At 44.3% G+C, this 15,811-nt stretch overlaps 2 protein-coding genes across 4 annotated transcripts in view; both read right to left on the minus strand.

Moving 5' to 3' along the window:
* The window catches only part of ARID2 (AT-rich interaction domain 2), a 51,444-nt gene extending 35,955 nt beyond the window's left edge, over positions 1–15,489 (minus strand). For all 3 annotated transcript variants that reach the window (XM_068134130.2, XM_068134128.2, XM_068134129.2), the window contains exons 1-14: positions 14,885–15,489; positions 12,291–12,384; positions 11,834–11,931; positions 10,983–11,113; positions 10,572–10,790; positions 10,320–10,387; positions 10,032–10,101; positions 9,563–9,705; positions 8,814–8,939; positions 8,486–8,582; positions 1,089–1,298; positions 780–978; positions 486–620; positions 83–297 (exon numbers count right to left, since the gene is read on the minus strand). In XM_068134130.2, the coding sequence (XP_067990231.2) occupies positions 83–297; positions 486–620; positions 780–978; positions 1,089–1,298; positions 8,486–8,582; positions 8,814–8,939; positions 9,563–9,705; positions 10,032–10,101; positions 10,320–10,387; positions 10,572–10,790; positions 10,983–11,113; positions 11,834–11,931; positions 12,291–12,384; positions 14,885–14,967 (1,888 nt within the window). In that variant the 5' untranslated portion in view covers positions 14,968–15,489. The remainder of the gene's footprint in view (positions 1–82; positions 298–485; positions 621–779; positions 979–1,088; positions 1,299–8,485; positions 8,583–8,813; positions 8,940–9,562; positions 9,706–10,031; positions 10,102–10,319; positions 10,388–10,571; positions 10,791–10,982; positions 11,114–11,833; positions 11,932–12,290; positions 12,385–14,884) is intronic.
* On the minus strand, positions 12,598–14,836 carry LOC137439174 (uncharacterized). Its single transcript, XM_078767702.1, has 3 exons — positions 14,750–14,836; positions 12,909–14,148; positions 12,598–12,698 (listed from the first exon to the last, which is right to left on the minus strand). Exons 1-3 carry the CDS (start codon positions 14,834–14,836, stop codon positions 12,598–12,600), a joined length of 1,428 nt encoding a protein of 475 aa, XP_078623828.1.
* Positions 15,490–15,811: the final 322 nt, after the last annotated feature.

Genomic DNA, 15,811 nt, shown 5'->3' on the forward strand with positions numbered 1-15,811 from the left:
AAATCATTACAAAAAAAAAGAAAGAAACAGACCACCAATAAGCCAAATGCTGCACAACAAAACAGTGGAAACAAGGTCTTACCTGGTCCAGCATCTGACCTTGGAGACATAGGTATGGGATGCCTTACAACAACTGCTCCTTTTGAGCCAAGAGGATAGCCTGGAGGTGGTTGCAGAAGTTGGGGTGTTGAAGTGAGCTTTGAGGACTTGCGCCGAACCCCAACAATGAGGAAGGAACCATAGCCAGGAGTTGTGGGATCGTCATTCCGTCGATAGGCCATGCTCAGGAACACAGTCCTTCCAAAAAATTGGAACAGGATGAGCAAGTACTTTTGAGCATCGGGACAAATTCTGAAGGTTTTCTTAATCATCAAAACTCTATCACATGTTTGCAGTGGCTGGTTTTATGCTACTCGCAGGTACTTGAGGCAATAATGTCTCCAGATATGCCTACCTATTCCTGGAGACCAGGTGCTAAGCCATACCTGAGGCACCGTCCAAGTGCAGTGGCGGTGAGAATAGAAGAACGGGCATGCCTACTGCAGGCAGACAAATATTCAGAATACACATCTGCACGAGACATGGAACCTTCCACAGATGCCTCAAATGTGGTACCCAACCTGTTAAGTAGTGGAAATTGGAGAAAAACAATAAGAAAAGCAGAATATAAATATATATAAATATTATTTTTTTGTACCAACCCATCCTCTTCCTCTGAAGACCAAAGTCATCCTCATGGCCATCAGACTTCAACTTTTCTCCCACAACGGCCCCATTACCATTGGCAAGCAAACGTCTCTCCATCAGCATCGGATGGTGGTGTGGGAACATGAGGATTTGGTACAGCTGCTGTGTGAGCTTCAGGGGCTCGATGGTCTGCAATAACAGAAGGAGCTGCTTGTTCAACAACCCGAACCCCAGCAAGGGCTTCAGGCCCAAATGATTGGACGTCCAGCGTAGCAAGGTGGACTAAGCAGTCTGAGTGAAAAGAGAGGATGACATAATCGTGAGGGGAAATATTCTATGAAAATGGGTGACACATTGCAGGGTGACTTGCTGCTTCGCAACATCTCGCCCAAAAGTCTCACCAATAGAGTGAGGAGAATGGGCAATACGAGTGCATGGAGGCTCTCCAAGCTCAGAGAGTTGGTAAAGCGTGTCAAGTAAGGCCTGGAGGAGCAGTGGATCTTGCAATACAAGGAGACGTGCAAGCTCATCGTAAGCCTCTGGCTCAACACACTCCCGCACCATTTCTCCATTCTCTTCTACAGTACACAACCCACCGAGTACTTCCAGGCCTAGAGGGAATAATGGGGAATCAGCGACTAAATTAACACTTTAGCCAGGGATCTCAAATACTCATCAATAACATTTCCAAAGGAAAATTTCAAATGTTGCAAAGCAAAGTGAAATTCCAAATTTAGGTGGAAATTATTTCGGGTTGTTGCGAATAAAGAAGCTCAATACATTCCACGTTACTTTCGAACTTAATCTCCAATGGTACTAGCTGAAAACCCTAAACTTTAATCTTGAAACATATCATGGGATTTTTTTTGTCTACATTATTGCTGATGGGACAACCGCTTCAACATCCCATCCAAAGGACGTGTTCAACAGATCGCCCACTGCTGGCAATGACATGGCAACATTCCAGGTCTGCATCACATCTGGCAGGGATCGAGCACACACAAAAATAAGCAGATAGCTTAGACGCAAGCACAATATCAATCGAGAGCATCCTCCTGCCAAAGCAAAAGGACACAGACTACGTTTTGAGGTTTCCCCCCAAATGGTCAGTTAGTTATTCTATTGTGACCAATATGAGACCAGCAAATCATAAAATGAGTTAGAAGTCTCATTCAGTGTTTTTTCAGGGCAGGTAAATAGGTGATGTGATAATTTTTGGATAGTTACTGGGTACTTTGTCTTTGCAGGTTTTACTGTTAAGGCAGTTTGATGGATAATAATAATCAGTGTTTAACCCAACAACAGTAAGGAATACCATAAGCAAATTGAACTTCTTGCTTGAGATGTCAACATTTCTAAGAATGAATGAATGAATGATCGTTTTAAGGCCATTTTCCCTGCTGGAGCAGGGGTTAGCCTTGCGGGCCCCATGACAATCATGGTTCCCTGTTTGAGGCAATGTTTTTATGGCCGAATGCCCTTCCTGACGCCAACCCTTGCCCACGCTCTTACCGCAGGGATACGGTGTACACACCGTGATCATTCATCCCAGCAAGCTGGTACTCAATTTGCCGACCTCGGAAGGATGACAGGCTGAGTCAACCCCCCTGGCGTTAATTCAGCGATCGACCGGGATTCGAACCCAGGATCCTAGGATCCCAAGCCGGCATGCTAACCGCTAAGCCAACACCAGGGCTAGATGTCAACATTTCTAACTAAACTAGAGCGAATTTGATGGCATGCCAACACAAATCCCAATGCTTCCCATCTAAAGCAAAGTTGAAAGATGGCAAAAAGTTCCACCAGAAAAAAAAAAAAATCTTCTCTTTGAGGCATGTGACCCCAAATCCCTACCTTCTGGGGCATGAACCGGGGTTCGAAATCCCAAAAATCGTTACATATTTCATGCGTCCACCAATATTGATTGCATCTTGCTCCAATTTTTTTTTTTTTTTTTTTGGGATACTGAATCGAGGCTCGTAAAAGAGCTAACATTTATTTCACAAACAAATCAACCAAACAAAATATATCAAAAGAGGGAGCGGAAGACAAGATGGGGAGAGAAGGGGAAGCACACAAACATAACATTTGAGAGCAGGGAGATGTGTGGGATGGAGAGGGCTTGGGGCGAGGGGGCGTGGGAAGGGGGGGGGGGTGGGATAAGTATAAAACACAAGGACACCAAGGACTTCCAGGACAGAAGTTGGTATTTCAAAAAAGTGGATTTGGGGTGAAATTAGCAGGGGTAGAAAAGATCAAGGTTTTGGATGGGGGAAAATAGGAGATGGTGGTGAACAGCTGTTTTAAAGACCTGGAGGGTGGAGCGGGATTGAAGAGAGTGAGGGAGTTTGTTCCAGAGGCGGGAGAAACGAGGAATGAAGGAGTGAAGGTGAGCAGAGAGTCTTGATTTTGACAGTTTAACCATGAGAGGGTTGCAGGCAGATCTTGTGCGGCCTGTAGGAATATTTGGGGGGCAGAGCCCAGAGAGAGCTGGGGGGGGCAAGGCCAGGGAGGAGTCGGTAGAAGACGGAAAGACCACCAACCTGCCTGCGGTGAGTGAGTGAAAGGCCTTTGGAGTTAGCTTCATCGCGGGAGATTCCAATGATTCTGAACGCTTTGGTTTCAACAGCGTGAAGACGAGCTAGGTGTGAGGCAGGAGCACCAGCCCAGAGGGGGGAGCAGTATTCCATTGAGCTGCGGATGAAAGCCTTGTATGTGGTGAGGAGCTCAGGTGTGCCAAGGAAGGACTTCGCACGACGGAGGATGCCCAGTCGGCGACTGGCTTTGGAGGCCAGATTTGAAATGTGGTTTTCCCAGGAAAGATCATGGCAGATAGTGAGAGAGTGAGATAGTGAGAGAGTGAGATAGTGAGAGAGTGAGATAGTGAGATAGTGAGATCGTGAGATATTCACCAAATGTCCGTCCGTCCGTTCGAAGGTACCGCAAAAACGGCTCAACCCATCGCAACGATATTTTGGGTGGGTATTCCTGGGACCCCTGGGAGTAAAATAGGCGATATTGTTTTTCCAATTTTTCCAATTTTCCAGTTTTTTCAAACATGATGGAATAATATTTACTGATATGAACAGTGATGCGGCTTTTATTGAAATTCTACAAGTACTGTTTCGATTTTGATGAGAATTATGAACCTGCCATGAATGCGGAAGTGGACAGATGGCGGCAATGCGTGGGTTTGATAATATCCCAATACAACTGTCATTCAATCGTAATGTTAAATCGTTAAATGTTAATCATGTTAATCGTTTTGTTAAAGTATCAATTGATGATTGGAATTGAATGAATACAATTCCTATTTTGAATTCGTAATTGTGTTCACCCAACCGTAGGGAACTTTACATCAGGATTTAAATATTTGTTTATGTCACGAATGTTGTTAAAAGTTTATTTTTTATATTAATGCTATTTAATTTATGATTGGAGTTATGCTGTTTGGAATGAAAAAAGAGATATCGAGTTCAAGTGAATGACGAAATGCAGTGATGGTTTCTACTTTCTAAACATGAAATTCGCGGATCGCCATATGCAAATTCGCCACGGACCCACGATCGATGTTTCTATACGTGAACGTACAAGTTTGTTTGCGAACGGGTACGTTTTTCATGGAAGTCCTTCACAAACTTGCTGTCCATGCCTGACGTGTGACTGAAGGTGCTACAGGAATGTGAAATTTATTGGTTCCATGCTTTAGTATTTGCCATTTCTGCATTGTCTGTTTGCCTCTAGCCTCCCACCCGTGCGTAGCACGGGTACCTCACTAGTATACAAAATTTCACTTAAAAAATGTTGTAAAATATCTCCATAATTGCATTTTTTTGGGGGGGTTGTATTTGACCTTTTGACCATGTCCCAGGGCCCCAAGGGGTGGGACCAAAGTTATACTGTCCTTGCACCTTCTTGCCATGTGGTGATTATAACTACCAAGTTTTGTGAATTTCCTCACAACCATTTAGGAGCAGATACCGTGACGGATGGACAGACGGACACAGTCAGAAACAGACAAGCAGCCAGGGCAGACACAGCCGATTACAATATCGCCATGTTTTTGTTTTTTTTCTAAAAGCTTGGGGATAATAATGACTGCCGAATCGCCATCAGTGGTCACATAGTGCAGAACATTGTCAAGGCATTCATTGCTTGCACCTACGAGGGTTCGTTCACAAAGTTCCCTGCAAGGGTGTCCAAGTAAATTGCAATATGCATGACGCTATTGAGCAGACATAAGGACAAATTCTGTGACAGCCAAATCCACAATCTGCACTCAGATGAAAATTGCTTCCCGATTACAGGTCACACAAACCAGAGCCAGTGATATATATCACCTGCAGTAATTAAAATATAAAATTTATATATTTATATTATAATGAATAATATTCAGTAAAAATGAGTTTTTATAAATTGCTAAAAACAGACAAAAAAAAACCCACACCCAAGTCCAATTGCATTGTCGAAATTAATTAACCTAATTAGCATAATTGGCTTTAGGTTCTTCCAATGAAATTAGGCAGAGACTTAGGACAAAGTACCATCTATAAGTGGGCAAGGTTTCAGAGATATCTGCATTAAAAATGACTTTTGCCAAGGAGAGTCACAACTAGGGTCTTGTCCTTAAAGCTCAATTTCTCATGTGCACGTTTTTTATAACTCCCAACACATTTGCCCACAACTCTGTGCACGTTATCATCTCGAAGCTATACATTTGTTGTCGCTTTAGAAGATTTTTTCTGCAGATATCTCAAAAAATGATCTTTTGCAACATATTATATATATATATATATATATATATATATATATATATATATATATATATATATATATATATATATATATATATATATATACACTCCGGGTCAAAAGTTTTAGAACACCTCAATTTTTCCAGTTTTTATTGAAATTTACGCAGTTTAATGTCTCAATGTACTCTGAAATTAAGCAAAGAACAAATAAACAATTGGAGATAAAAAAGAAATCATAGAATCATTTTGTTTAACAAAATTTAATTCAAATTTTTGAATCAGCAAAGTTGCCACCATTTGCAGATATAACCGCCGAACACACTCATGGCATTCTTTCTACAATGGAAATCAAATATTGTTCGGGAAGTTATTCCCAACACTGTTGCAGAAGTTCCCACAAACGTGTTGCACTTGTAGGTTGCTTTGCTTTCACCCTTCTGCCCAGTTCATCCCAAACCAGCTCGATGGGGTTTAAGTCTGGAGACTGTGCTGGCCATTCCATGATTTGAAGCCTACCGTCTTGTTCTTTTCCTCGTAGGTAGTTTTGACATAGCCTGGAGATGTGTTTAGGGTCATTATCTTGCTGTAGGATGAACCCCTGACCAACTAGGCATATACCAGAGGGTATTACATGGTGCTGCAAAATGCTGTGGTAGCCATTTTGGTTCAGGGTGCCAGTCACTCTGTGCAAGTCGCCGACTCGGGATCCAGAAAAAGAGCCCCAGACAATCACGCTTCCTCCTCCATGTTTGACAGTTGGTGTCACACACTGAGGAACCATCCTTTCGCCGACTCGACGGCGAACAAAAACCCTGCGTGATGAACCAAAGATTTCAAATTTTGATTAATCGGTCCATAAGACCTTCTTCCAGTCTTCAGTAGTCCACTGGCGGTGCTTCATGGCCCAGGCAAGCCTCTTTTTATTATTTTGCCATCTTGGCAATGGCTTTCTTACTGCCACTCGACCTGTCAAACCTGCAGCTCAAAGTCTTCCCTTCACAGTTGAAACTGAGATTTGCTTACTTCGACCAGTGTTAAGCTGTGCTTGAAGTTGTTGTCCTGTGAGCCGCCTACCACGCAAGCTGTTGACTTCTCAGAAACTTGTCTTCCGATTCTGTTGTGGCTTTGGGTCTGCCAGACCTCTTCCTGTCAGAGTTTCCTCCAGTTTCCTTCCAAGTGCCTTTTGATGGTGTAGGAAACTGTACTCACAGATACCTTGGCTTTCTTTGCAATTTCACCCCCCCCCCCCCCCTTCACATGCCTCCCCCCCTTCACATGCCTCCCCCCCTTCACATGCCTCCCCCCCAAAGCCCTCTCCCTCCCACAGATCTCTCGATGTCTCCATGTCTCTCGGTCCCTGCTCTCAAATGTTGTGTTTGTGTCCTTCCCCCTCTCTCCCCATCTTGTCTACCGCTCCCGATGTTATTTGTTTTATGTGTCTGTTTGTCTTTCTGTGTGATTAATGTTCGCTCTTTCACGAGCCTCGATCTTGTATACAAAAAAAAAAAAAAAAAAAAAAAAAAAAAAATTTATCTAAAGGAAAGACCTACACTTTTAAGGGTTATAATGGTCTGTCTGTCTTCCTTTGTTAATTGCCTTTTTCTCACCATTATGATAGCAATATACTACTTCCTGCAGTGCAATATTGTCCAAATAATGCTTCAGAGGGTGTAATAACAGTCTGTTCCAATACTGCTTTTATACAGACAGGGGGTTTGTAATCAAGTAATCAGCAGAGGTTGGGACACCTGTAGGAATTGTTTGCATCAACTTTCAAGGCTTACTTTACTTAAATTGCTGCAGGACAGCTGTAAGTTGTTAACCCATTACTTGTTCCCTGAAGGCCTTTTTTTTTTAAACAATATAACCGTGCAATTTACATTATTTTCCTGTTTTTGCTAGCCTACACTTTTTTTTAAACTCGAGCAGTTTACTGCTTACATTTGTACCATTTCAGGTTATTCACTGGACTTGAATTGCTTAAATTTCAATAAAAACTGGAAAAATTGAGGTGTTCTAAAACTTTTGACTGGTGGTGTATATATAACACACACACACACACACACACACACACACACACACACACACACACACACACACACACACACACACACACACACACACACACACACACACACACACACACACACACACAATGGTTTAGAGGAGGTCCAAACACTCACCTCTAAGATGTCTAGTCTGGGTTTGAATCCCAACCGAGCTATAGACTATAGACTGCCTTCCCAGTGTTTCGTGTTTCCCAGGCAGTGACAATGTTTTCCCAGGCAATGTTTTCACATTCATCAATGTGTGTGCCATCCCTCGGATGGATGTTAAACTGGGCATCCCATCTGCCAGCATTAGTTGGTGGACGTTAAAGATCCCACGGTGTCTTTTGTGAAGAGTCGGCAAGCTAACGCTGAAAAGTAGGAGAATAAATTTCAAATTCCTGCCCTAACTACTGCTGGGAAAGCAATGGCAAACCACCCAGTACAACCCTTGTCAAGAAACTGCTCCGGCAGCTCGACGCTCTGTAGCAGAGTATGGTACGTCAGAATGTGGTGGAATTAATGAATATGATAGTTATGAGAACAATTTGTAGCAGGGACAATCTATATGCACCAGAAATTGCAGGAATCGCAGAACAGAGGGAAGAGCACAACCAAGTTGAGGTTTTGTCAACAAAGACAGTCTCAGAAAGTCCAACTTTTCAGGCATGGAGTGGCCTTCATTTTCAGCCACGAACGTAGGCCATGTGCATTCAGACACCAGGGGTGGGGATGTGGAGCAACATAGGGCTGCCTACATTACACCACGAGGCCCTGGCAACCATTCTCATGTTTGGGCCTTTTGGCTTGAAGAGTTCACATTTTCCACACTCTGGTTCTCACAATTTCAGTGAAGAACCATATGCTTGTTTTTATTTCTTTTCTGTCTCATCACCAAGCAAGCTAAAATATAGAATAGTACACGGAATGAACTCTTCAGAAAACAATAACAACAGAGATGAGAATAAAATCAGAGCCGAAGATTGTGAGCCCTACCACGCAGGCGATGAAAGCGATCGTCGGAGGTGAGACAGCGCATGATCATCTGGCATATGAGCTGCGTGCTCCTGAAGTCGATTGGGTCTAGTTGAAGCTGGGAATTTGAATAACAAAACGAGGGATATATTTGTATAATTATATATACAGTATATATCAGTATAAAATCACATAGAAAAAAAATAATCAAAGAAGGGGTTTTGAGTAAAAACAACAAGCAAATGCTTTCTGCACAATTACAGCAAGACAGTACTTCCTGCAACAATCACATCAATAGTTCCAAAGATTCAGTGACAGGAATATTTGACTTTTCTTTCAGTTTTCTCACCTCCGGAGAGATATTCCCTAGGGTGTCCAGACCCATCTGTTGTAGGCCTGAGTGCACGCAGTGTGCAGAGAGCAGCAGGAAGCGCAGGCAGCCACGATGAGAAGCCAGCAATCTGGCATTTCCCGCCTGCACAACAAGCAGGTAGCTGTACATCCCTCAGCAATTGTGTGCAAATCAGTCATGAGCTTTACGTTCGACTAGTAAAAAGTCCGTCAAATATGACGGGCCGGAACTGTTTATTCGACGGTGCAGCCTCGTGAGCGTGCCAAAGTATGAAGCCTCGGCCTTGTGTCAGGTGTGCGTATATCTTCTTTATTTATTAGACATCCTACGGACGGAAATGAACACTCGTTTTACTCTACGCACGTTGCACATCACGTGCAGCAAATCTCACCTCCCTGTGCCTTGTATTTATTGTTATTTTTAAAAATGCTTCGTATACCGCCCTTGAGGCTCGGTTTGCAAGCCACCGTCTACAATTCCAATCGAAAACACATAATTACTCTTTTATAGAAAATGTTTTTCAAGTTTGTTTTAACCTCAAAAATAGACCGTAGTGAACACACATTCGTGTTAAAACATCGGTCTTTAAAACCTACCCTTTTGAAGGGGGACAGACATCTGGACAAACACACAAACTGACTGTGTTTTATATGGTATATTACATGAAAAACAAAGGTTGTGATGCGTTCGGTAAAGGAAGAAAGGGTGTTAGAGAAGGGAAGGAGGCAATAGAGTAGAAAATCAACCTGAAAGGACAAGTTGCGCAGAATCCCTGAGATCTGCTCAACTCGTTGTGCTTCCCGGTCCTCCAGACCAAGACCACGTGCCTGACGGAATAAACAGCTCTTCACAGAGTAACTGCTTCCCCTTGAGGAACCGGGAAAAGAAACTGGGGAGAGAAGAAGAATTGAGACACCAAATCAAGAAGATAGTTCAGCATAAAAAGGTGGATGCAAAAAGAAGAAAAGGGAGAACAATATAAAGAATGAAGAAAGTTAACAAAGTGAAAAAATTTTAGTAGTGGGGAGAAGGGGGAAAACAAGTTTAGGAGACTAATGGATTCCAATAGTGAGGACAAATTATGTGGGAGAAGCATGATGGAAATGGTCTGTGCCAGGAAAACATGCATCACGAGGATTTATACTGATAAGCAGCTCAAGTCAGAAGAGGTAACAGACCAGATGGAAAAGATCACGGAAAGGTTGGCAAAATCACCTAATGGTGATGCTGCATAGTCAGTGATCAGCTCCTGTATCTCACCATCCTCAATCAACTGGTGCCAGAACTGCAGACATGCATGCATAGCGGTTACTACACAACCGTCCCTTTCTGTCCCAACGATGAATCACGTGACCAACTACACAGAGCAATTAAATCATCATTCAGCATAATATACAAGTAGGGAGGGACATCGATTGTGGATGTTAACTAGTCTGTGGATTCAATACTCCAGGGTTAGCACTGCTATCTTCCAGACACGGTCAGAAAAACAGATGCACGTGCCTTGATGAAATCCCGTCCATTCCTCGTTCTCCATTCCGTCTCATAGACACTCTGCAAGCTGCCAGGTCCTGAAAGGGTTAAAGAAAAACGATGACCACAAGCTGGCAAAGAGAGAAAGAGAGAGACAGAGAGAGTGGAGGGCACAGGAATGGAAAGCATGAAGCAGCGAAATATAGCAGCAAAAAACCACTAATTCCTGCTGCAATAACTTCTCACAAAACCTAAGAAACACCTGACTTCCCCCTCCATCACCTTCATCAAAAATCCCTGCATGCGCAAGCAGCAGCGGGAGGAGGCGAGGGTCCCTGTCGAGCCGTAGCAGACGGCGCGGCTCGGCCGACAGCAGCAGGCATACATTGAGGGCAAAGTCAACCTCATTTGGCAGGCCGGAGAGCAGTGAAAGCGAAACCTTCTCATAGTCACGAGGAGGAGCTCGTTCGGTGGTGAGCCCATTGCCTTGCCGCATGTGCTCTAAGGTAGAGAAAATATCAGATGCCCGATTGATCAACATGATGGCCTGACAATTTTTTTACCGAAACGCTCTCTAGACCTAGCCGAGATATCACAGCAGTTGTCCTTCTAGCCAATGGCGCTTTCTCCTTCCACACCTTAGCAGCAACCTCTTTTTTGGCAATCTGTCCTTTGGCTGGACACAACTCCCACCTGGCACAACATGCTGTTGGTAGTTGTAACTGTAAGAAACTCCGCCGACGGGAGTCTGGGGCCGGGATCCCCCTTGGAATTCATCATCCTCCTCCCCGAAGTGATGAACCTTCTCGTAGGTCTCCAAGTACCTGTGGTGAAAAGTCCACTTCCAGTAGTCTCACACTTATTTCCAAGAGGAAAAAAAAATGGACAGGTGTATACAATGAACCTTGTAAACAAATACTGGGCGTAAGCTTATCTGCAGGCAGCAAATGAAAACACCTTCCTTAAGATGACTGCATAACCGAATCATTTTTGGTAGAGGAATTTCTTTGAAGAAAAGATTTTCAAGAAATTTTGGTCTCAAAACAAAGCTGGAGATTTCAATGATGCGCGGGATGTCAAAATTGGGGTCTTTCGTCTTTAGGGTCTTTTCTTTTCGGTTTTTTCGGTTTTCTGGGGTCTTTTTGTCGGAAGGAACCCCCATTATTGCTCTATCAATAGCATCACCAACTGGTGAACTTTGCATACCTTTTTACAAAACAACTCGGTATATTATAGAAATAAATATCAAACATCTGCTTTATGACTCCACTCCAAACAACCGTTGCTTAAATCTCCTTATTTCCTGTTCCTTTGCACCTCCAGGCTACAAAGGAGCGATGACTGAGGATCAGGGCAACAGTTCTCGCTAAGTAACGTTAAAAGTGAATTTGGCTAGACTTCTATTATATCAAGAATTCTTAGATCGAGCACAATTAAAACAGTTATCGTGTTTGCATCAAAATAATTTGCTGGAACTGCAACCATGTTTCAACCGTGTTAGACTCACAAAGAAAGAGAATTAAGCTGGAGAGGTAACTGCGTACCTGCGGTAGAATTGCTTGAGAGCATAGGCCGCATTGGAACAGCCATGGGGGAAGTTAAATCCATCCGTTATGTCCTCCCACAGACCCTTCTCTGTTACCTGGAGAGAAAAACCAAACGCCAAGCTCATTGACCCTCAAGGAGCCCTGGGTTAACACCAAACTGACACTCAGCCGAAAATACATAAAATAATTAAATAACCTCTCCGACTCGATGCAATGAAAGCCATCGGAGCAGACAACCGATGCATCAACCCAAGAAGGCAAAGGGCTACGGTCAACCCCAAACAAGATAAGTGGAAGACCACGGAGATACTGTAAAGCTTAAAATGCAGAACTTGGTCTTCCAAAAACACCAATCACCTTACCGATACCGCCCGGCTCATATTCACCATTCTTCTAGGTACCGATTCCATAGTTTATTCCCCTTGCATCACCTGAACCTTTCCAAAAATCACACCTTGGAATAGCCTCCCATGGAGGTGACCCGGCTGTAAAGGGCAAGCACATTCACCTCCCGTCCAACGAGCATGGGTACCTTCACAAATGGAGTTCTGTGGATACAGAACACATTTACAGACCAACATATAGGGACATATAGGGCTAACCCCCACTCTTGCAGGGAAAATGGCCTTAAAATGCCTGTTGTTTGTTGTATATAGGGAGGGAGCAAAACAAGAAGGAAGAAGAAAGAAAAAACTGCATTCAAAACAAACCTCAAACATCACCCCTTTAATTGCTCTGCAAAGACAACACAGGTCTTTGTATCACACACTACAACTGCTACTACTACTACTACTATTGCTACTATTACTATTACCGCTGCTGCTACTACTACTACAGCTGATACTATTGCTGCTGCTACTATTACTACTACAGCTGCTACTATTACTACTACAGCTGCTACTAATACTGCTGCTTCTACTGCTGCTGCTACTATTACAGCTGCTGCTGCTGCTGCTGCTGCTGCTGCCACTATTTCTACTACGAGTAGTACTGCTATTACTACTACTACTAATACTACTACAGCTGCTACTATTGCTGCTGTTACGACTACAGCTGCTACTATTACCATTACCGCTGCTACGACTACTGTTGCTGTTACTACTACTACAACTACTGCTGCTGCTACTACTACTGCAACGACTACAGCTGCTACTATTACCATTACCACTGCTACGACTACTGTTGCTGTTACTACTACTGCAACTACTGCTGCTGCTACTACTACTGCTACGACTACAGCTGCTACTATTACCATTACCACTGCTACAACTACTGTTGCTGTTACTACTACTACTACTGCAACGACTACAGCTGCTACTATTGCCATTACCGCTGCTACTACTACTACTACAGCTGCTACTATTACCATTACCGCTGCTACTACTAAAGCTGCTGCTACTACTACAACTACTACTACTGCTATGACTACAGCTGATAGTGATACTATTGCCATTACCGCTGCTACTACTACTACTACTACTACTACTACAGCTGCTACTATTGCCATTACCGCTGCTACTACTACAGCTGCTGCTACTACTACTACTACTGCAACGACTACAGCTGCTACTATTGCCATTACCACTGCTACTACTACAGCTGCTGCTACTACTACTACTACTGCAACGACTACAGCTGCTACTATTGCCATTACCGCTGCTACTACTACTACTACAGCTGCTACTATTACCATTACCGCTGCTACTACTACAGCTGCTGCTACTACTACTACTACTGCTATGACTACAGCTGCTACTATTACCATTACCGCTGCTACTACTACAGCTGCTGCTACTACTACTGCTATGACTACAGCTGTTACTATTACCATTACCGCTGCTACTACTACTACTACAGCTGCTACTATTACCATTACCGCTGCTACTACTACTACTACAGCTGCTACTATTATCATTACCGCTGCTACTACTACTACTACAGCTGCTACTATTACCATTACCGCTGCTACTACTACTACTACAGCTGCTACTATTACCATTACCGCTGCTACTACTACTACTACAGCTGCTACTATTACCATTACCGCTGCTACTACTACTACTACAGCTGCTACTATTACCATTACCGCTGCTACTACTACAGCTGCTGCTACTACTACTACTGCTACTATTACCATTACCGCTGCTACTACTACAGTTGCTGCTACTACTACTACAGCTGCTACTATTACCATTACCGCTGCTACTACTACAGCTGCTGCTACTACTACTACTGCTATGACTACAGCTGATACTATTGCCATTACCGCTGCTACTACTACAACTACTAGTACTGCTGCTACTACTACTAATCTTGTGTTAAAATACAGGACCATGAGAACTTCTAAAAGAGGCAGCGTGGAAAAAAGAGAAGAGGTGGGGATAGAAGTGGTTTTGGGGTATAGGGTAAGGGGTAAAGGGTAAGGGGAAAGGGGAAAGGGGCATATGGTAAGGGGTATATGGTAAGGGGTAAGGGGTAAGGGGAAAGGGGAAAGGGGTATATGGTAAGGGGTATATGGTAAGGGGTAAGGGGTAAGGGGTATACGGTAAGGGGTATATGGTAAGGGGTATACGGTAAGGGGTATACGGTAAGGGGTATACGGTAAGGGGTATACGGTAAGGGGTATACGGTAAGGGGTATACGGTAAGGGGTATACGGTAAGGGGTATACGGTAAGGGGTAGAGGGTAAGGGGTAGAGGGTAAGGGGTATGGGGTGGGCAAACTTTCGTTTCCCCGAAACAAAATCGAAATTCCCATCATAGTTTGGTATCGTAAACGTATACCCTAAACATCAACTACCAAGCAACTGCAGAACACTCTCTCACACACACACACACACACACACACACACACACACACACACACACACACACACACACACACACACACACACACACACACACACACACACACGTTCACGGTACAAGACCACGTTGATAATGCCAAGTATCTGTAAAGCACGAGTGGAGGGAGACCCCGCGGCGCGTACACACACTCCATGAGGTCCCGGGTACCGATCGGAAGCGTTGCCCGTAATGTGGGTCTCACCCGCGGCTCTGGTGAAACTGCCGGAGTTCCTGCAAGAAGGCCCGGTTCTGGCGGGGATCTCCCGATCGGACGACCTTAGCCATGGTGATGCAGATAGCTGAGAGAGAATGAGACGGATGAGGAGAAAGAGGAAAGCAAGCGGTACGGACAGCGCGAGGGAAACAGACAGGTGGATACGAGAGAGAATAATAAAGAAAGATCTCCCAAAGAGAGAGGGAGCTGAGCAGATATATCTAGTGAGAGAAATGGGGGGAAAGGGAGGGAGAGAAGCAGAGACAGAGAGGCCTGTAAGTGTCCCTAGGCCAAGGCCTAAGATCGTATCCCGCCCTGGGAGCTTCTTAGCTCCCCGAGCCAACCCGGCTCCCCATAGCCCGGGCCATCCCGCCCTCAGGCGGCCCGGGCTCGCCGAGGGGGCCGGGAGCACGGAGCCGGCGCCGACAGGAGCCGGATTGACCCGCGGTGCTGCCGAACAAAGCGCCCCCGGCGGCCGAAATCCTATTCCTCTCAATCCCTCTCTCCCTCACTCTCCCTCTCTCTCTCTATCTCTCAACAACCGGCAACAATAGGGGCCTAGAGGGCCTCAGCCTATTGCAGCAATGCGAGCACCCCCACGTCTCTCTCTTGTCGCGTCTAACCGAGTTTGCTTTGCTCCTCTCCACCAATCGTATGGCGCCGTTGGGTGGCACGTGATTCAGAGTCCCTGATTTAAGTGTACGCTTAAAATGAGCAATATGTGTACGTGCATACGTACTACACGTGGAAAAGTTTATATGTACATGTCCAAAATGCTTGTACGTATCGTTGCAATGCTGTGGCAGGAGTTTCTCTTTGTAGATTCTTATTACCCGGACTATAGTACGATGGAATTAATGCCTGCACCACGATTAATAAACTTTTGTGTGTGTGTGTGTGTGTGTGTGTGTGTGT

Source organism: Myxine glutinosa, chromosome 13 (genome assembly GCF_964187855.1).
Source record: "Myxine glutinosa chromosome 13, kmMyxGlut1.1, whole genome shotgun sequence".
NCBI classification, from domain to species: Eukaryota; Metazoa; Chordata; class Myxini; order Myxiniformes; family Myxinidae; genus Myxine; species Myxine glutinosa.

Excerpts from the sequence above, each read along its gene's own strand:
- LOC137439174 (XM_078767702.1), bottom strand. The coding sequence starts at position 14,836 with ATGGAGTGTGTGTACGCGCCGCGGGGTCTCCCTCCACTCGTGCTTTAC. Across the intron at positions 14,149-14,749 it reads CGTGGTCTTGTACCGTGAAC|ATTAGTAGTAGTAGCAGCAG; the intron begins GTGTGTGTGTGT and ends TTTTAACACAAG. Across the intron at positions 12,699-12,908 it reads CAACAGTAGTCGTAGCAGCG|ATAGTAGCAGCAGCAATAGT; the intron begins GTAATGGTAATA and ends GCTGTAGTAGTA.